At 35.9% G+C, this 21305-nt stretch overlaps 1 protein-coding gene across 1 annotated transcript in view; it reads left to right on the forward strand.

Moving 5' to 3' along the window:
- Window positions 1–1340: 1340 nt before the first annotated feature.
- LOC127944343 (protein diaphanous homolog 3) overlaps window positions 1341–21305 on the forward strand; it is a 30351-nt gene continuing 10386 nt past the window's right edge. Inside the window, exons 1-11 of the mRNA XM_052540221.1 lie at window positions 1341–1373; window positions 1861–1983; window positions 2357–2428; window positions 2516–2689; window positions 3601–3764; window positions 4693–4953; window positions 5062–5626; window positions 6901–7063; window positions 15393–15504; window positions 17808–17898; window positions 19181–19267. Coding sequence (XP_052396181.1) covers window positions 1341–1373; window positions 1861–1983; window positions 2357–2428; window positions 2516–2689; window positions 3601–3764; window positions 4693–4953; window positions 5062–5626; window positions 6901–7063; window positions 15393–15504; window positions 17808–17898; window positions 19181–19267 — 1845 coding nt within the window. The remainder of the gene's footprint in view (window positions 1374–1860; window positions 1984–2356; window positions 2429–2515; window positions 2690–3600; window positions 3765–4692; window positions 4954–5061; window positions 5627–6900; window positions 7064–15392; window positions 15505–17807; window positions 17899–19180; window positions 19268–21305) is intronic.

Below are 21305 nucleotides of genomic sequence, written 5' to 3' on the forward strand. Positions count from 1 at the left end.
ACCGATGCAATAATTGTCCTCATTATAACTGATCTGGAAGATTAATAAACCTTACAATGCTAAATTCTCTGTGCCGACCTAATAGATAATTTGTATTTTCCTTCAGTTTTTAATTTGCAGTTGAGGACTCTGGGAATCCCATGATGGTCCTGTGCTGTTTTAACCTCTACAGAACAGAATGAAGGAGTTTAATGTAGACGGATGGTAACCAGGAGGCTCTGATAAACCTATTTTAAACCAATATTAGCATATGAAAAGTTAAATATATAAATAAATAAAAATAAACTATTGCTAAAACAGATTTTTTTTGTGTCTGAACGTTACTCCTTAAGATGTTGTTTAAAGTGCGGTGGCGATCGTGCAGATATATATATTAATAAAAAAAGGACTTTGTGTGAAAAGTCCTACACCATAGTCACATCTATTTTATAAAAAAACAGAAACCCAATAAAATGCTATTTGTTTTATTTGTCATCATTTTGATGACATTTCTTCCCCACTATGTGTAATTGCAGTAAGGCATGAGAGAGCGCTCAAAACTCATCAGATGATTGCATAATTTAGTGAAACTTTATAGTAATATATTATCATCCTCTGTTAAGAAATATGGTGTGAACATTTGAGAATTGATCATTATCTTTCTAAATGTGCGCTCTTTGGGCTAAGGCTTAATGGAGCTGTTTAAAGTAGTCATGCATAAAATCCCCCCAAGATAACAAACCATTCGGGGCAGACGCGGTTCAATATGTGTGTCATTTTTCTATGTGAAATAATCATAAATACCAGTTTATGCTGTTTGATAGTGGCCTTGAAGGTCGTAGTTGTAAACTGCAGCCCCGGCTGGCTCGTTAGATCTTGCATGCACGGTGTAAATGCAGCTAATCATTTCTGAATTCTGACTGGCATATGACTAACAAACCAAACAAGCTAAACAGGAAAAGGCTGCAGCCCACTCAAGCCCAATGATAAGTCCAGCCAGGGTTACAACCAAATATGGAAACAATAGCAGAGAAAACATAATAGCCTAGCCATACATTATGCTGTAAATGACTCTGCAACTGAGGGACAGACATTGCGTGTCCCACAGAAAGATGAGAAGTCAGATAAAGGGTGGAGGTGCATGACTTCATATTTTTTTATTTTTTTCCTTCAGGTAAGCCGCATTTAAGGAAGTTACCTAGTAATAAATCTGCATGCCATACCGGCATACCTAGTTCTCTCAAATAAACACATCCCTTTTCAGGTGTCTGCAAACCTCAGTCTGAGTCCGTTTACTATTTGACAAAGCTTGATGGGTGATCTGACATATGTTTTGATCTTATGAAGTCCAATGAAGAAAGATGGATTACAGAAAGACAGTGCATGTTCCTCAGGTAAGGATTTTTATTTTCTTAACTTATTTAGTGAACTACAATTGTTGAAATAGAACAGATCATTCAATTGTTTATTCAAATAAAATGGGCATCGAACCTCAAAAACACATTTTAAGTGCTGTAAATGAATGTAATACTGTGAATTTACAAAATAATAATAATAATTAGTGTTCTCGCGTTCATGAACAAATTTGTGCATTTGATTTCCCGCAATGACACTGTAAAATGTCAAAATGTCTCTATAAAATGTCATAAAACAGTTCAAATTTACAAGAAGAGCAAACACGTGTCATGTAAACTGGTGTCCACAAATCTTTCTGAGATGAATAAGCATGAACAAAAAAAAATTAAATGAAAAATAACTTCCTCATTTCAACTGTTTGTTGAGAGTGAATTCATTGTTGCCAAATAGTGTTGCATGGAGACTGCATGTGCTTGTCTTACGAATAATCACAGTCACTGACTAAAACTCTCATTGTTTCTACAGCTTAGCAACGAAATGCAGCTGAATGTCATGAACTGGGTGAAATCAGGCCAAATGAGTATCGATGAAGCTCTGATGCGGGCTAACAATGACATGTTACACAAGCAGAGGAACTTTGAGCCGGAGGTGCAGTATGGGATATGTTTAAAACTCCTGACATTCATGTTAAATGAAGATTTAAAGATCTTATCAACATTTTACAAATGTTTTACCTTTGAGTTGTGTTTAATTAAATGGCTGTGCAAGTCATTCAGAGGACATATTTTTTCTTAAGAACTTTAAAGTGGCTAGTATGTTTTGACAGTTTTTTTTTTAAGGAAATGATTTGTTGCAGAACCAGTTTTCATAGGACAAGCCCTAATATATTATAATCGCCTCTGTATGGTGACTGTAATTAGTCCTACTTGAGTTTTGTAAAGTGACCTTTTGTAACGAGGAAGTATTATTAGTTATTTCTTGAATCCTTTGTTTAACATTATCATCGATATCTCTGTTGCAGGAAAAACAGTCACAGTACAACTTCAGTGTCCGCAAGTTCAACCGCTATATATGGCAGAAACGCGTGCTGCAGGTGTGTATCGACACTCTGAGCTGCTCGAATACATCTCTGTTTTCTAGAAACCACGTCTAACAAGTGCATACTTTTTTTTTGCTTCAGATTGATTTCAGCACAAGCTTTTTGTGCAGCATCGAGAAAGGCATTGTAAAACGGCAGCTCTGTTTTTCTGAGGTGAAAAACTGCCACGATGCACCAGGTACCAGGTTCTCCATTTCGTTTAGAGATCGGTCGGACTATGAGCTGGAAGCTGCGTCCTTAGAGGACAAGCAGCAGGTGAGAACATCACATGCTACGTGGATTGAATTTGAACTTTCTTTCAGATCATTAAAGGAATAGATCACCCAAAAATGCTAATTAACTTTAAACCCCCAGGCCAACCAAGGTGTAGATGCATTTGTTTATTCACTCTATTTGGAGAAATTCTTGCTCACCAATGGATGCTTTGCAGTGAATGGGTGCCGTCGGAATGAGAGTCTAAACAGCTGATAAAAGCATCACAATAATCCACAGCACTCCAGTCCATCAGTTAATGTCAAACTCTTGTTGAAACAAATCCTTTATTAAAACTGTTTTTCAACTTCAAACCATAGTTTCCAGCTAATATTATTGTCTCCAGTGAAAAATGTTATCTTGTCCGAATCAGGAGAGAAATATGCACAGATCATGCATGCACTGTTTACAAGTCAAAACGGATCTGAACAAAGATGTTAGTAGATCTTTGGGTTTTTCCACTGGAGAAAGGAATATAATTGATCATGAATTTATATTTTGGCCAAAATCAATGGTTTACATTTAAAACACCGTAATGATGGATGGACACAGTTTTTTTTTTTTGCTACAAATAATGTTATCTGATGGACTGGAGTGGTGTGGATTACCTGAGGATTATAGTTTTGTTTTCATCAGCTGTTTGGACTCTCATTCTGACGGCACCCATTCACTGAAGAGCATCCATTGATGAGTGATGGAATGCTAGATTCCTCCAAATCGATTCCCATGAAGAAACTCATCTACATCCTGGATGGCCTGAGGGTGAGAACATTTTAGCAGACATATTTATTTAAATACAAAGCAGATCTGCTGTGCTTTCTACTGTAAATCATTGTTATTATGAGTTTGCGTGCTCATTTGATGATTTAATCATAATTATTGATTTAATCAAACTGGGTTTCTGATGACTTCAGATCATGCAGCTGATAAATCAGATCATCTACAGTAATATATACAGCCCTCTTGTGAACGGGTCTGTGGAAACCCGTTCTTTACCTTTGCCTCCAACTCCAGACAACCTCAAAGAGGGTCAGATTTTACTGCAGAGAGGAGGACTGGCATCATTCAAATGGAAGAAGTATGAACATTTTGTAACTTTGTTTTCTCTCTGGTTCTTGTAAACAAGTGATTAGGAGTTGTTATACTAGTTAGACTGGAACATAAGTGACAAGCATCTTATTACTTCATCTTTAGGCCATGTTTGTTGTTATCATTGTAGTGTTGCTTACTCATTATTTTTATTATTATTTTTTTTTTACAAAACCCTAACAATGAGAACACTGACAAGCTACTACTAAATATACTGCAGAAACTTAATTTTTTCTGTAAAGCTTCTTTTTTGAACGATTCGTACATTGTATCATAAATAGGAACTAAGGGCCGGATTCACTAAAATCTTATTTTGAAAGAAGTTAACAAATTTATTATTACTTAAGATTAATTTGAAATTCATATGCATTTTCCTAAGTGCAATCCTTAAAAAACTTTAAAGAAGTTCTTAAATATGTGCTTCAGAACATTGTATTTTTTTCTTAAGAAGAGAATTACAGTTTTAATATTGCTTAAATACAATATATATATATACATATATATATATATATATATATATATATATATACATATATATATATATATATATATATATATATATATATATATATATATATATATATATATATATATATATATATATATATGTATATATATATATGTATATATATATATATGTATATGTACGTTGATTTCTATATAGATTATTATAAGAACAATCTTAAGTGAAAAGATAAGAACATTCTCAAGTATTTTAAGGAATACAACATTTATTTTCTAAAGAAAGTCAATAAAAAAGAAAATATCAGTTAAGAATAATTTTATAATTCATATTGTTTCCTGAATCCAGCCCCAAACAACCTTGCAACCACACCAAACACCCCTTAGAAATACTGTGTGTGTGTGTGTATATATATACTGTACTTTAGGGTCCATTGACTGTTCTTCACTCTTAGATACGAGGCTCATCTTCAGACTGGTCAGCTGACCTTGCTCCCCATCACTCAAGAGTCTGCCGGCTGTGATGCAGGCTCGTCCGTTTCCTCTGACGAGTTTGTCTGGAGTCTCTCGGACATTTACGCCAGTGTGGATGATGTCAGGTGTGCTGGGGGTGACGGGACAGCTCTTGTCATCCATCTTTCAGACGGTAATGTCAGGGTGGACGTCCCCTGCAACACCGACACCTTCACGCTCCGCAACGACAAGAATAACTTTGTGTGAGTCCAGTGTGCTTCCAGTGACTGATCTTGACCAGTCAGGAGGAGTAAATGATCGTGACACCAAAAGTTTCTCAACAACACTCTTTTGTTTCATGTCTTTGTTAGGTTCCGAATACCAAAAAGTGACCACATGACCCCAGAGGCCACAACAAATGAGCGAGATGCCTGGGTGAATGCGATCAAACAGCTGTGTGTGGACTGGAAACAAAAGTCAGAGCTTGAACACTTCTATGAAGCCCCTGAGAAACGTCTCACTGATGTTACAGAGACAGAGAGTAAGACAAAGAACAGCCACGTGGCGCTCGCACCTCCACCGGTGCCACGTTCAGTGAGACCACGCCTCCCCAGAACCTTCCCGAATGTTCCTGTAGCTTCTCCAGCAGCACCAGAGCCAGAAACTGCTTCCCTGGACGCATCAGAAGCAGAACCGAAGCCAACGCTTACAGCACAGAGCAGAGCTGTGCCCCAGCCTGACTGGACGCCCTCAGCAGTGGACATGTGCTTATCCCCGGCTCCGTTTGTTTCGCCCCCGTCGTTGCCTGTCCCATCAGCAGTGCCAGGTCCTGTCCCTCCTGCCCCCTTACCCCCTCCGCTGCCCACCAAATCCAAACAGCGATTGGATTCAGAGAGGACGAAAGCTTTTCACTGGGACCTGGTGGCTCAGGACAAGGTATCAGCTTCTGCCTTCTGTTTTAGATTTGGAAGGGCTCCAGACATGGCAGATTTTTGGTCAGACTAGTGTCATTTAGACACTATTGTAGATCTTATGGATATTTTTTATTACTTTTATATTTTCCATTTCATTTGAATTCTGAGTAGCCTTTTGGTATTTCTGTTTTTAAATATGTCTTTATATTTTTTATACATTTTTCTTTCAGTGTTATTTTAGTGTATTTGAAATACTACTATAGTTTTTATGAATAGTTTGAATGTATGGATATTTATATAAATATAATTTTAATTTCAAACAAGTGTTAGTGAGATCCTACTACAGTTTATATTAATATTTACATTTTTATTTTATTAAGTTTTAGTAGCAATTTTTTTTTTATAATATGCCTATATATATATAGCTTTTTAATATAGATTTTCATCCATTAAATTAAATAAAAATGAGAAATGTTGCTGAACTAGCTGAAGTAAAATATGTAGATTAAAATTATTATTTCATTCAACATATAATTTAATAATAATGGTGTTAGCTTTAGTTTTAGCTATAATAACCCTGGTCCAATCAAAATACCATTTCAGCCATTTTTGTATAAATGCATTTGTATCAAAATTGCTAAATTAATTTTTGGTTAATTATTTAAGATCATGAATTATGCGTATGTATTTGAAGAATTCACTTATGCCCAGCAAGGCTGCCTTTATCTGATCAAAAATACAGTCATATTGGGAAATATTATTACAATAGCTTAAAAAAAAAAACAAAAAAACAACAAAAAAAAAAAAAAAATATATATATATATATATATATATATATTATATATATATATATATATATATATATATATATATATATATATATATATATATATATATATATATATATATATATATATATATAATTTTTTTTTTTTTTTTTTTTTTTTTTTTTTTTATGGTTGTGATTTCAGTTTCAAGTTTTAGTTATAGTTAACTACAATAACCCTGTTTGACACTAAATTTGATTTAAAATGCAGAATGACCATTTGCATGTTTGGTGAAAGAAAGCCCCTGCATGGTGTGTGAAATGTGTGTGATGATGTTGTTCTCTTATGAATTCACTATACAGAGTAATTCAACATTGCACATTGCAGTTGCAGCTTGGCTTTGTCTTCAGTGAAATTGTTTGCGCTAAATCTGTTTTTGCTGAAGATCACTTGCATTCAAGGCAATGTCTTGATATGAAATAATATCATACAAAATAATGGAGGTATCGACTGTTCCCTGCCTTCACAGATTGAGAAGTCAATGTGGTCTCGCAGGAACCCCAGGAAGATTGAAATTGACACGACACGCTTGTTTGAGCTGTTTGGAGTGAGAGAGACAGGCTGCATCAGCACATCAGACTCCATCAGTACGATGGAAATCATGTTGAATTCAAAGATCGCTCACAACTTCAGTAAGTAGCTGCATGTTTTTGATGTTTTGACCTTTCAGACCATTAGCAAATCTTTAAATGAAAACTTACCCTTAACATTTAGAAAATCACAATTTTTTAAAAAGGCTTGAGGATGACTAAATGATGGCAGACTTGAATTTTTAAGTGAACTATTCCTAAAGAAAGAGGATCATGGCCTTCTGTTGTTGCTTGAGGAGAACTGTCAGGCCGTGGCTCGTTATAAATGCTGTATTTGTTGTAGAAGTTGTTGAATTAGTCATGGTGGATGAGTTATTGATTTCTGTGGAAGGATAAGAGCTGACCATTACAACCTCTCATGGATTGACATTGAGTAACAATAGATCTCTGACAAAACAATTTACGGATAGTTTAGTCCTCAAAACTCTGCTTTTTTTGTTTCTTATGCTTATGTGCTTATTAGAGGTGTTGGCTAATGCCAATCTCACTGTTAGTGTTGATTACACTTTTCACAGCCCACTTTGTGCTTCAGACATGAATAATAGCTTAAAGCATGTGACTTATTGAAGAGAGGTGTGCTGTTACCTTTCTAAGCAGTAAGGTTTTTACCTGGAAGATGATAAAACAGGCAGATGAGATAAATTCTAGATACATTTACAGATAAAGGTTTTTGTGTAATGTACAGTTCATTGATATATAAACATACACAGTGAGGCCAGAAGTCTGAGATCATGTTGAAAATCTGAATCAAAAGCTAATGTAAAGGGATAGATAGTGTAGTTCACCCCAAAATTTACTCACCTTCAGGTTACTTCTTTTATTTCATTAGTGTGCACTCCTTCGTACAGATCAGTGTTGTATTTGCTAAAACTAAAACTATTAAATTTTTTTATCAATTTTTTTAATAAAGCTGAAATCTGGGAGCCCATTTCTACCACTGAATAACAACAACAAAAAAGGCTAATAGCAATTTTTTCTTCTTCTCAATTGTGATTTTTTTTTCTTCAGATTTGTGAGATATAAACTCGCAATTGCCAAGGAAAAACAAAAATAGTTATAAAATAAAAAAGGTGCATTTAACTTTTTTGCTATTTTATTCAGCGACGGAAATGTGTTTCCGTACTGAAATTAATTAAAATATTTAAAAAAATAAAAATAAATAGAAATGTGCATTGGCAGCTAACTGAAATTAAAATAAGTTGAAGTACTACAGTTACAAAAAAAAAAAAAAAAAAAAAAAAATCTAATAATATCCATCCATCCATCCATCCATCATCTTCCGCTTATCCGGGGCCGGGTCGCGGGGGCAACAGTCTAAGCAGAGACGCCCAGACTTCCCTCTCCCTAGCCACTTCCTCCAGCTCTTCCGGGGGGACCCCGAGGCGTTCCCAGGCCAGCCGGGAGACATAGTCCCTCCAGCGTGTCCTAGGTCTTCCCCGGGGCCTCCTCCCGGTGAGACGTGCCTGGAACACCTCCCTGGGAAGGCGTCCAGGAGGCATCCGAAATAGATGCCCGAGCCACCTCAGCTGGCTCCTCTCGATGTGGAGGAGCAACGGCTCTACTCTGAGCTCCTCCCGAGTGACCGAGCTTCTCACCCTATCTCTAAGGGAGCGCCCAGCCACCCGACGGAGAAAGCTCATTTCGGCCGCCTGTATCCGGGATCTTGTCCTTTCGGTCATGACCCACAGCTCATGACCATAGGTGAGAGTAGGAACGTAGATTGACCGGTAAATCGAGAGCTTTGCCTTACAGCTCAGCTCCTTCTTCACCACGACAGACCGGTACAGCGACCGCATTACTGCAGAAGCTGCACCGATCCGTCTGTCAATCTCACGTTCCATCCTTCCCTCACTCGTGAACAAGACTCCAAGATACCTGAACTCCTCCACTTGAGGCAGGAACTCTCCACCAACCTGAAGTGGGCAATCCACCCTTTTCCGACTGAGAACCATGGCCTCGGACTTGGAGGTGCTGATTCTCATCCCAGCCGATTCACACTCGGCTGCAAACCGTCCCAATGCACACTGAAGGTCCTGGTCTGAGGATGCCAACACGACAACATCATCCGCAAAAAGCAGCGACGAAATCGTATGGTCCCCAAACCGGACACTCTCCGGCCCTTGGCTGCGCCTAGAAATTCTGTCCATAAAAATTATGAACAGAACCGGTGACAAAGGGCAGCCCTGCCGGAGTCCAACATGCACCGGGAACAGGTCTGACTTACTGCCGGCAATGCGAACCAAGCTCTTGCTCCGGTCGTACAGGGACCGAACAGCCCTAAGTAGGGAGCCGCCGACCCCATACTCCCGGAGCACCCTCCACAGGATGTCGCGAGGAACACGGTCGAATGCCTTCTCCAAGTCCACAAAACACATGTGGACTGGTTGGGCAAACTCCCATGAACCCTCCAGCACCCTGGAAAGGGTATAGAGCTGGTCCAGTGTTCCACGACCGGGACGAAAACCACACTGTTCCTCCTGGATCCGAGGTTCCACTATCGGCCGAATTCTCCTCTCCAGTACCCTGGCATAGACTTTTCCAGGGAGGCTGAGAATAATTAATCTAATAATAAATTAAAGCAATATATATATATACAAAAGCAAATAAATAGCTTCATAAAAATGACGAGCACAACAAAAATACTGAAACTTTAATGAAAGTCTAATGGCAAAACGGAATATATATATATATATATATATATATATATATATATATATATATATATATATATATATATATATATATATATATATATATATATATATATATAAAATCTAATTGTGAAAAATTATTTAATAGCAAATAATACTAAATTAACACTAGAACAGAGGATTGAAATTCTAATTTTCACTTAGAGTATTTTTAATGCTGATTTTTATTTTTAATAATTTTATAAAATTGGAAAAATGAAAAGTCGTGTGAGTTTTTGACTGTAGTTTATGAGGTGTTTAGTTTTCTTAAAAATAAACTTAAGCACTGACACAACAAATGCTCACATTGCTCAGGAACAGTTTACATATTGACAGAAAGATCTAAACCCGATGAATCTCCATCTAAACACAGAGAACACAACTCTGAAAGATACAACTAGGTGGCAGTGTTGCATTAAACTGGAAATTGCAACATAAAACAAGTTTACTACAATATTCCTCTGCCCTCCAAGTGATACTAAAGCATGCAATATGTTGATTCATCACACTGGGTTTCAATTGTTCTGTTGAAAATAACTCTTGGTGATGCTTGTTTCCCAGAGGCCAAGATTCAGTCGTGGATAAGAAGCACGTTGATGTTCTCTTAAGAGTATCAGAGGTTGCACAAAGCATCTGTGATTTTTGAGCACCTTGTTTATTTCTAAATGTTGTTTTGCTAGCTTTGAGATGCTTTCTTAATGGTATTCACTGATTAAAACAAAAATAGACAAAGATAAAACAGATTTGCAAATGGAAGTAGGTCCTTGTGATCTAGGGTGTAAAGTATACCTAGCAATGACATAAAACTTTTTGAGGACAAATTGAGAGTTGAAAATGATTACCTTTACCTTGCACATGCAAAGTCCTGCACCAAAACAAGGCGTTTCCACAACTTTTACATTCTGTTTTCACCTGAGCTATTCTCAGAGAGGTAAACCAGGACCTCCTCCGCTCGGGAAGAAAAGAGATTGGATTTCAAAAGCGACAAATCCCTGTAAATCTGAACGACGAGAGCAACACCGGCAGCAAGCAAACGGCTGTGAGTTTCTCACGCAAGTTCCTCAATTAGGGGAACGGTATGAAAAATGCATGCACCCTTACTAGCCTGTGTGTCAGCTATCTCTTCCCTTCTAAGTGTCCTCTTCCCCTGTCTCTGACAAGTTGCAGCGGTAGGCAATCAGGGCCCAGAGCAGCCCCCAGGCAATTTATCTCTCTGCCAGTCTAACACAGAGGGGCAAAGGGCTATGGAGCTCTGCAAAATGATAATGCCTCCTCAGATGAATATTGCATGTTGATCAGTAATAACTCAGCCAGAAAACTCCCCGACTGCATGGAAAAGGAAACAGACTCGTGGGGTGATTGAGCCTTGCATGAGATGTGAAGAATATCTGCATGATTTTCCAGTCAAATAGTTTCTTACCACATCAGTATTATGACATAGATTGTTTATGTATCTTTACGGGTTTTGCCAAAGCATAACACGACAAACCGGCGGTTAGAAATGCAATGCCTTAGCCGGATTCATTACCACGTAGTTTTATTCCAGAGACTGTAGCAGACATAACTTAAAGATGCTCTGCACACCACAGGATGCGGTGAAAATACAAATGGAGGAATTATGAGATGTGCATTTCACTCGTGTCCGGGTCTTATCATGAATCAGCTTTCCATCCATAAGTAACCGTTTCAGCTAAATTTGCCACCACCTCGTGTGAATAAATAAACAGAACGATTACAAATCATCACTCAGTGAGGTTTATTCGAATATAGAGTATGTGATATTATTATCTTTGCTCCAAAACATAATTTAATAAACATATATATATATATATATATATATATATATATATGTATATATATATATGAAATTAGTTACTTATGCTCACCAAGTCTGTATTTATTTGAGCAAAAATACAGTAAAAACAGTAATATTGTGAAATATTATTAGAATTTATAAGAACAGTTTTCTATTTGAATATAGTTTAAAACTTAATTTATTTCTGCGATGCAAAAATCTGTATTTTCAGCATTATTACTCCAGTCTTCGGAGACACACGATCCTTCAGAAATCATTATAATATGCTGATTTGATTTATTAGCATTATCAGTAGTGCTGTCAAATGATTAATCGTGATTAATCGCATCCAAAATAACAGTTTTTGTTTACATAATATATGCATGTGTGCTGTTTATATTTATTATGTATATATAAATACACACACATGCATGCATGCATATATTTAAGATTTTTTTAATGTTTTTATATTAAATGTAATATGTATAATATCAATTATATGAATATAAATATAGACATGTAAATACATGTAAATAGTTTCAAAATATATGCTGTATATGTGTTTATTTCTATATATACATTATAAATATACACAGTATACGCACATATATTGTGCAAACAAAAACTTTTATTTTGGATGCGATTAATCGCAAGTTTGACAGCACTAATTATCAGTGTTCAAAACAGTTGAGCTGTTTCATATTTTTGCGGGAATTGTGATACATTTTTATTTTCAGGATTCTTTGATGAATAGAAAGTTCAACAGAAATAGAAATGTTTTGTAACATTATAAAAGTCTTTCCTGTCACTCTTGATTAATTTAACCCATCCGTGAATAAAAGTATTAAAAGTGTAGGCAGTATGCAGTGTTAGGTAGCTGGCAGCTCACTAGGGTTTGGAACAGATCCATTATGTCCATTATGATTACTTATTATGATTCTTGATATACTTCAGAAAGTGTATGTCTTTATAATATGACAAACTCAAAGACTAATCTGCTGCCAGACACTTTGGAGGACTCTGTTGAGACTTTTAACACAATCTTGCAGCCATCATTAGAAGCAGGGCTTTTATCCGAAGAAAAGTTTTATTGTTGCTCTTCCATGTCTCTGTAGATTTAAGGTGAGATCTCTGACTTTTAATTGCAGAATTTGGTGTCTTTTAAAATCTCGGCACACATGTAAAATACTAGATTACTGATTCGACCTTTGCTCTTTAAAGCTGCAGTAGGTAACTTTTGTAAAAATATATTTTTTACATATTTGTTAAACCTGTCATTATGTCCTGACAGTAGAATATGAGACAGATAATCTGTGAATAAATCAAGCTCCTCTGGCTCCTCCCAGTGTCCTATTGCCATTTGCAGAAACTCCATCGCTCCCGGTAAAAAACAACCAATCAGAGCTGCGGTCTGTAACTTTGTTTGTGTTCAAAATGTAGAAAAATGTATAAGCGAGTACACCATGAATCCATTTTCCAAACCGTGTTTTTAGCTTGTCCTGAATCACTAGGGTGCACCTATAATAAGTGTTTATATTCGGACTATTTTAGATTGCTTCGGGGGTACCGCGGCGGAGTAACCCAGTACCTTTGTGATTCTTCATAGACATAAACAGAGAGAAGTAGTTCCGGCTACGATGTTCTTCCGCAAGATGCAAGCAGTTCTGTTTATTAACCGCTAGAGCGTCAAAAGTTACCTACTGCAGCTTTAAATTTTGTTTCTGCCACAGGTATGGGTTTGTATATACAAAAGTCTGAGACCACGTGGAAAACCTTCAGAAAATCATAAGAAAATATTCATTTTATGCCATAGATTTTCTTTACGTAAGATTTGCATGTGAACTTTGCCAAAGGGTCAGATTTCCATTGAAGCACAAGATGCTCTTTGAAACATCTCAAATGATCTCAGATGAAGATGCAGATATTAAATCATTCTGTAATTTATGTACATTTTTCATGCACTTTCATTGAGAATTTTCATTAATTATCGTTGACTTTAAAACCCACTATATGTGCGTTCATTTTTCATTCTTTCTTTTGTACAGAGAGCTGTAGCTAAAAGCTTTAAAGTGAACAGCACCCTTTGAGCCCAGTTCTTAAACAATGATGGCACCACAGTCTTCATTATTAAAGCAAAAAATTCTGCATATTTCTGAAATCAAGGGCTGATTCATAGCCCTCCATTTCAATGTATTTTTTTTCTTCTCTCCTGCTGCATATACCACCTGTAAAGAAAATAAATAGCTAATTTTAACCCTATGATTAGTGTCGCAATTACAGCTTGAAAACATTTGATATGGGTTGGGCTGGAATCAGGAGTCTGAAGTCCTTGTTAGCTCTGAGCAGTCTTTAGTGAAATCACACACTTAGGAAATAAGGAGAACAGCTTATAATTTTACAAAGGTGGCATATAAAAGCACGAGGACAAAATTATATGTTAGTGCTCTTGTATAGATTTTAAAGTTACTTGAAAAACCACTAAATAAAATTCCTTGGTTTTTCTTTTTTTTTTCATGATAGTTCCTTTAAAATGTTATTGTCACACATTTATTATCTTTGCAGTGTAGCATTTGTTTTGTTGTTGTTTTTTTATATACAATTAAATAATTGGGTTTGAAATTGTCGCTGTACTAAAAAAAAAAATGTTAGGTAGGACTTTTTTCAGGTTCACAATTTTAAGGTCCTATTCTCACTATTAACTAGCATGTATACTACTAGCGTATTTGCTGTTAATATATATGTAAATGCCTTATTCTGGAAGACTATATTTTAGATCCCTTAATCCTTCCCCATACCTAAACTTAACAGCTACTTTACTGACTATTAATAAACAGCAAATTAGGAGTTTATTATGCCAGATGTTGTAATTAATAGTTAGATATTAGTGAGAATTGGACCTTAAAATAAAGTATGACCAAATCTTATTTTTACTTTTTATTAAGAGGACAGCATTAATAATACTACGTTTTTGAAAGACGTTTCTTGTGTTCATGAAGGCTGCATTTGTTTGATAAAAAAAAAAAAAAATAGTAAAAACAATAATATTTTAAATATTGCTACAATTTAAAATAACTGTTTTCTATGTTAGTATGTCTTACAGTTGAATTTATTTTTGTGTTGCAAAGCTGAATTTTCAGCAGTCATTTCTCCAGTCCTCAAGGGACAGTTCACCCAAAAATGAAAATTCTGTCATCATTTACTCAAGTTGCTCCAAATCCGTAAGAATTTATTTCTTCTGCTGAAAACAAAAGAAAAGTTTCTGTGGAATGTTGGTAAACAAACAGCCACTGACTTCCACACTTCAACACACACAATGTATGTTTATACATATATATATATATATATATATATATATATATATATATATATGTGTGTGTGTGTGTGTGTGTGTATTTCCTTGCTTGGCTCATTGCTGAGATGAAATAATTTCAGCCATGAAAGAGCCTTCTTTAAAATATAAAATAGATTGAATACCATTTTGTTTAAAAAATGAAAAATAGGCTTAACATTGTAAATGTATCCTTGAACCTGGTGCCACTCTATGAAAATCTGTATGTCGCTGTAATAAGTGTTATCCCAACCGCCACAGCTCCTATTATTCACACTGTTCTTATGTTTGCAGCTTTAGCACAGTTAGGTTTATTAGGTGAAGTGAAATTCTCATCAGTTCAGGTTTTGTACAATGCAAATCAGCATGCATCTGGCCCTCGCTGGTTCGTGTAGAGAGAGGTAGTTAAGCACACAACCCTTTTGTCTTCAAATTGCGCTTGGAGTTTTGCATCGCAGGTGGGAAGAGCTGCTGTCAGGAGAGGTTGTTTTAAGGGTTGCTCAAGACTGAACGCCTACGTGTGTGTGTGTGTAACTTCATTTTGTGTCGTCCCCACAGATATTTTCCTCAAAAGTTTCCCCGTGCATCCAAAAGAGCTCAAGGACAAATTGTTGATAATAAATGAAGAGGAAGGGGGTCTCTCTGATGAGCATATTGCCTCTCTGAGGAGGTAAGAGTTACTGGCTGCCAAACTCCACAGCTGACACAATAGTTCATCTCTTCACAAGTGGTGGCGTATTCGTATTTTAAGCAGGGTTGTTGTTTGATAAATTGTTGCTTCATGAACACGTGCAGATGTCGTGTTTTGCTGCTTTTTTTCAGTATCTCTTGGCAAGACAGCTTATCAACTTAAGTCAAGTTTAAAAAATGTGTGCTGAATATGTATAAATTTCATGCTGATCCAAAGTAGTTTATGCTCATCTGGTGCTGTGCTGAAATTTAATTTAGTTTTTCTTGTCAAAGATAGCTTGCAAATCTCTCATATAGCAAATTATCACAGAATCCTGGATTAAATCATGTTGCCAACTTGTTTTCTTTTATAGCACAGATTTAGTATTTCTTTTCTGGAACTGGTTGGTAAAAAGATTGAATCCAATATAGCATAAAAAGAAATTGATAAGCAATTTTGTTGCAATCCAAAATGGAAACGCTACTAGTTTAACAAGGTGGAGAGAAAAAAAAGTTAAATAAGATAACATTAATTAGCATTTATGTTCACAAGATTTCATAGAACTTCTTCAGTATATCTGATAGAAAAATACGATTCATCACATTTATACTATATCTGTGAGAACAGTGCATGATATTATCTGCATTAGAATTGTTTTTTTAAAGATGTTTTTGTGCTTTAATAGTGTACAATCTCAGTTTATTGGCTTATTATCTGATTTTTTCTTCGCATGCTTTAGCAACTTTAGCAATGTAACACTTCAAAAATTTGAGGTCCATAATATTTTTTTTTTTATGTTTTGAAAGATTTTAAGCATTTATTTGATTAAAATACAGTATGTATGTAACCATCTCCCCTCTCTGTTAAAGAGATCTGCTACAAAATATTTTGAGGGAGGGGCACAGTCTTAACATATGTACCTTGAGATGTACCAATTAATATTGAATCAATACAGTATATATTTAGTTTAAAAAATTTAGAAATTCAAATAAACACACAGATGGGGTTTACAAGATTATTACTGAGAAGTAAAAATTGTCATGAACAAATAACTAAATATGTAAAAAAAAAAAAAAAAAAAAAAAAAAAAAAAAGCATTAGAAATCAGAAGACTCAGAAACTTGTATGAATGTAAGCATTTGGCATAAAAGCAAACATTTTTTTTTTTTAAGTCTATCATGATCTAATCATTTAAAAGCCAAAACTAAATAGTAATAAAAATACACATATCTATAACACATGCATGCACATTTTAACCTCAAATGTTGATACTTGAATAAAAGATGCATGTCCATCTTTTTTGTCAGTGACCCTTTTATGAAATATAAATGAAAATAGAGCGGTGGAGATCAGCAGACCACAGTTAAATGTGCCAGAACAGAGTGTGGCCTGTGATTTTTGTAAGATGCTCCAGTGGCAGATCTAATGAAGACCACGGAGACCACGAGAAGTCACCGGCAGTTCATGTCAAGGAGCACACCATAGCATTTCTTTAATGCTAATATAAAAGAGCATATGCCAGGCTCTCTTAACAGAACAGCCTGCTTATAAAACTTTTATCGGATGTATTTGAGTAAAAGGAAACTATTGAGTTGCCCTGAGGGAAGCTGGAGAAATGCTTTCTCCTCCGCATTTGTCTGCAAGAAGCATCCTGTGATGACTGCGGGAGTCTGACCTGCATGCTGGAGCCATAATCTAATGTATCTACTGAGAGATTTATATTTATTTAGCAAATGCAAAAAAAATTTTAGTGTGGCTTCTGAATGCAATCTTAACCAAGATGGTCCCAGCAGAAGTTGCAATATTAATGGTGGGTGGCTTTGGTTTCTCCATCCGAATATCCTTGGGCTCATGAAATAGTCAGTGTGGTATAGATTCAAAATGCACTAAAACGACCTGAACACAGGTCCATTTTTAAGGTGAGACGGGTTCAAACAGGATGCACGTCGGGAACAGCCAGAACATCAACTACCTGTGCACTTTATTCAAGCGGACTGCAACTTGGCTTTTAATCATCCCCTGTTCCAGAGGAAATCAGAATAGCATGCACCCTTTACAGAGGACTAGAAGGAGAGACGCAAAGAGAAAAAGAGGCAATCTCAGAGGAGATAATAGGCTTGCTAGGCAGTCAACCTGGAAAAAGGGAACAAGGGTTGTGTGACATCCTTTTAGAATTGTGCATGCTTTAGAAATGGGCATCTGTTAAGTATTAATGAAGCTGAGAGTTTGGCCCGATGTAGAACTAAATTAGGGCAGGCATTTCAGTGCTTTGCCCTGTTTACATTTGTTGTGCTCTTCATCAGATACGTGCCCACACCAGATGACATCGAGATGTATAAATCACATAAAGGAGAGCCGAGTGAACTGCATGTGGTGGACCAGTACATGATGGAGGTAAATCTGCCATCACACTTAATCAGTGAAATAACAGAGCTGATAACAAGCAGACGTGATAATCACACGATGTGCTGTTAATGATTTGAATTCAAGTTTTTTGATTGCATCTCTCCGCAGATACCTTTCAGAATTCATGCAACTTTGATTAGATTATGTATAATTTTTCTAAATGTATTTGATTGCAAAAAAGTGTTATAATGAAAAGCCTAAAGTTGTACAATAATATTTTGTTTTTGCATTATCGCATTATATCAAGGATTAAATCATTTCTATGTTCTGTTCGAATATATTTAATATTTTAATTATATATATTTAAGATTATATGATTTATGATATTCATCTGGACATTGTTGTCAACATTAAAAGAGCATTACTCTGCATTTTCTAAAAGCGTCCCATAATATTTTGTGATTTGGGAACCATAACCATCATATCATATAAATCTCTAATGTATGTTAGTTCACATTATATATAACCTATAGATTCTGTGCCATCTCGATGTGTGACAGCCATAGTTTCACACGTCTAAGTGCATCCAATTCTTCTGATCCTCATTATGTGCAAAATCCATGAGGGGATTTAATTTGGCAGCTGTTGCTTTGAATTCTTAACCTTCATATTCACAATGCAGACAAGCACACGACTTGATGATGGGATTTTTAATAAGAGAATTCAGCAGTTGCTGTCTTGTGTTTGAGAGGAATCTTTAATTTGAAAAAATCGTGGATATGGTGTTTGTGATTCATTAATCACAGCGCCATACAAGAGATCTTATTTTTTCAAACATTATTCCTGGATAATGAGCCTTGCATAATGATTTCTTACTGAGACACCTTCCAGCAGCGGTGGTCACTTAATATGTGAGATACCTAATGCATAAAACATGTGAAATATGAATGTCTTACCTTGAAATATATATATATATATGCTTGTATGTAACCTGAGGGCATACATCGTAATTGTGTTTCAGCCGATATCTGGGAAACTGTTGAATATGTGTATCACTGAATCTCACAAAACATGTCACGAGTCAGATTTTCACATGCACTTTTTTTTTTTTTTGCATTATTTTCATGAAAGTTTGAAAATCTAATATCTTAGTGAAAATGAGTGATTAATAAATGCTGTAAATAAATAAATAAATGTGTTTTGCTTTAGATTTTGGTGTGCAATATGACCTGCACATGTTCTGTTTTACATGCATATAATCTGAGCATGTGTATAGCTGCATATCTTGACATTGCCCATGCTGTTTTATGATATATCACCTCTTCCTCAGATGTGCAACATCCCGAACCTCAGCGCCCGTCTGGACCTGCTGCTCACGATGCGAGAGCTGCCCATCTGTATGGAGGACCTCACGCCGGTCAGACTCGCATTACAAACACCTCATCTGCACCTGTCAGTCATGTTTGTGTCAGCCTGCTTCTGTTTCTCTTGCTTTCCCCGTCTCTTTTCCACTGAACTCTGCTGAATCGCTTACTGATAGGGCACATTCAGAAAATGCATTTATTTCAGAAAGAGACGCTCTTTTGGATGCATTCATTATTACTTTTAAGTTACAATACGCAGTGTGCTTGTGAGTGTGTATTAATTTGCATGTTTGTCTGCGTGCCGGCATTTTATTTCACAGTAAGCACCGCACAGCTCTGATGATTATGATTGACAGAAGAAGCAAATGAAAGTTTGTTTGTGGGAAAACAATTTCATGTGAACTCAAGTCTCACAGTACGCCTAGAGTAAATCAGTAAGCTTCGCACAGGTGGCTCCCAAGGCACACAGCTGAAAAAACTAAGAGAAAGAATAAAAAGCTCATTTACTAATGCAAACGACAATCTTGGCAGACAGCAGGCGCTCAGGAAAAAAAAAAAAAATCAATGAAATGGACTTGAGGTGGAAAAAAAGAGTCATGCATTAATACACAGAGGTTCTGTTCGCAACGAATCAGCACTTCGAGTGAGTTTCTAATGGCAAATTTCCTTCAAGTCATTTATTAGTTAGAGAGAGTTAGTGGTGGGCAGGAGATGTAGCCCAAAGAGCACTCTGAAGGCTTTTTCTACCTGTGAGTAAAAAAAAAAAAAAGTTGAAATCCCTCTTGTACTTTCAGTGCATCAAAAGTTAGTCTCTCTATAGCCGTCTTGCTCTTCTGTTCTGCACCACTGAATACATTTCATTCTGATGTTGCATTCTCTCTGGGCTCTGAAATGGGATGCAAAGACGTGACATAGATCTTCACAAGCTTTTCTGTGTGAACAGATGATTATATACCGGCCGCAAGTTTAAGCCACTAAGTGTGGAGGTCAGAATCGACTTGACTCAGCATTCGGGTGTCAGTAAGGGCTCATGACTTCACCTCAGGGAATTGACAGCTATTTTAGCAGATTTTGCTGTTCTGTCCATCTTGCTGTGCTCGGCCGTGTCACTGACTGCCGTCAAAGATGCCAGAAGTGACTGCCATCTGAATCGCTCACACTTTTGTGTCAGTAGTGAGAATCAGGGTTTCAGCAGGTCTTAAACGGTCTAAATTCAGACTTCTACAAATCAATGCCTTTAACGGTCTTAAGTAGGAGCAGAAAATCGTACATTCTTAAACGTATGGCTTCCTTAGTATTCATATTCCTTAGTATTCATCTCTTGTTTTCCAGTTCAAATATGTAAACATCCTTAAATCAAGATGCATTTACTTGAGATGTAAAATTAATGAATTCTGGTTTTCTGTAAAATGACATTTTGAAGTTATTTTTTAAGAAACGAGTCTATGCTTAAAATAATAACAAATATATGTCAGTGGGGCATGAACATAGTTTTCTATTTGAATTAAATGTTTTTTTTTACCTTATGTATCATAATGCTTCTGTCATTTTGTTTCTCAGTTTATTTTGATTTAAGAATCCTTAGTCATTTGTGCTGGAAAATAAGACTAAAATACTGAACAGAAAGGTAGAGTAAAAGTAATTGATAACACGTTACAATAAGGTCCCATTAGTTAATACTAACATTAACGGATATGAATCATACATTTATTACAGTATTTGTTAATGTTAGTTAATGAAAATACAGTTGTTCATTGTTAGTTCATGTTAATTCACAGTGCATAAACTAATGTTAACAAGCACAATTTTTCATTTTATCAATGCATTAGTAAATGTTGAAATTAAAATTAACTAAGATTATTTAATGCTGTAGAAGTATTGTTCATGCTTAGTTCATCTTAACTAAAGTAGTTAACTAATGACTTTTATTGTAAAGTGTTACCAAGTTATTTCCATATTCTAATTAAGCATTTTTTTTATTAATTAAAAAATACAATTAAAAAGATATGTTGGAAGTTGTATTTTCTAACTTTGAATACTGCTAATGCAACTCCTTCGGCACTCCCAAACATGACGTTTTGTGTTCTCTTT

This window comes from Carassius gibelio, chromosome A23, assembly GCF_023724105.1.
Source record: "Carassius gibelio isolate Cgi1373 ecotype wild population from Czech Republic chromosome A23, carGib1.2-hapl.c, whole genome shotgun sequence".
NCBI classification, from domain to species: domain Eukaryota; kingdom Metazoa; phylum Chordata; class Actinopteri; order Cypriniformes; family Cyprinidae; genus Carassius; species Carassius gibelio.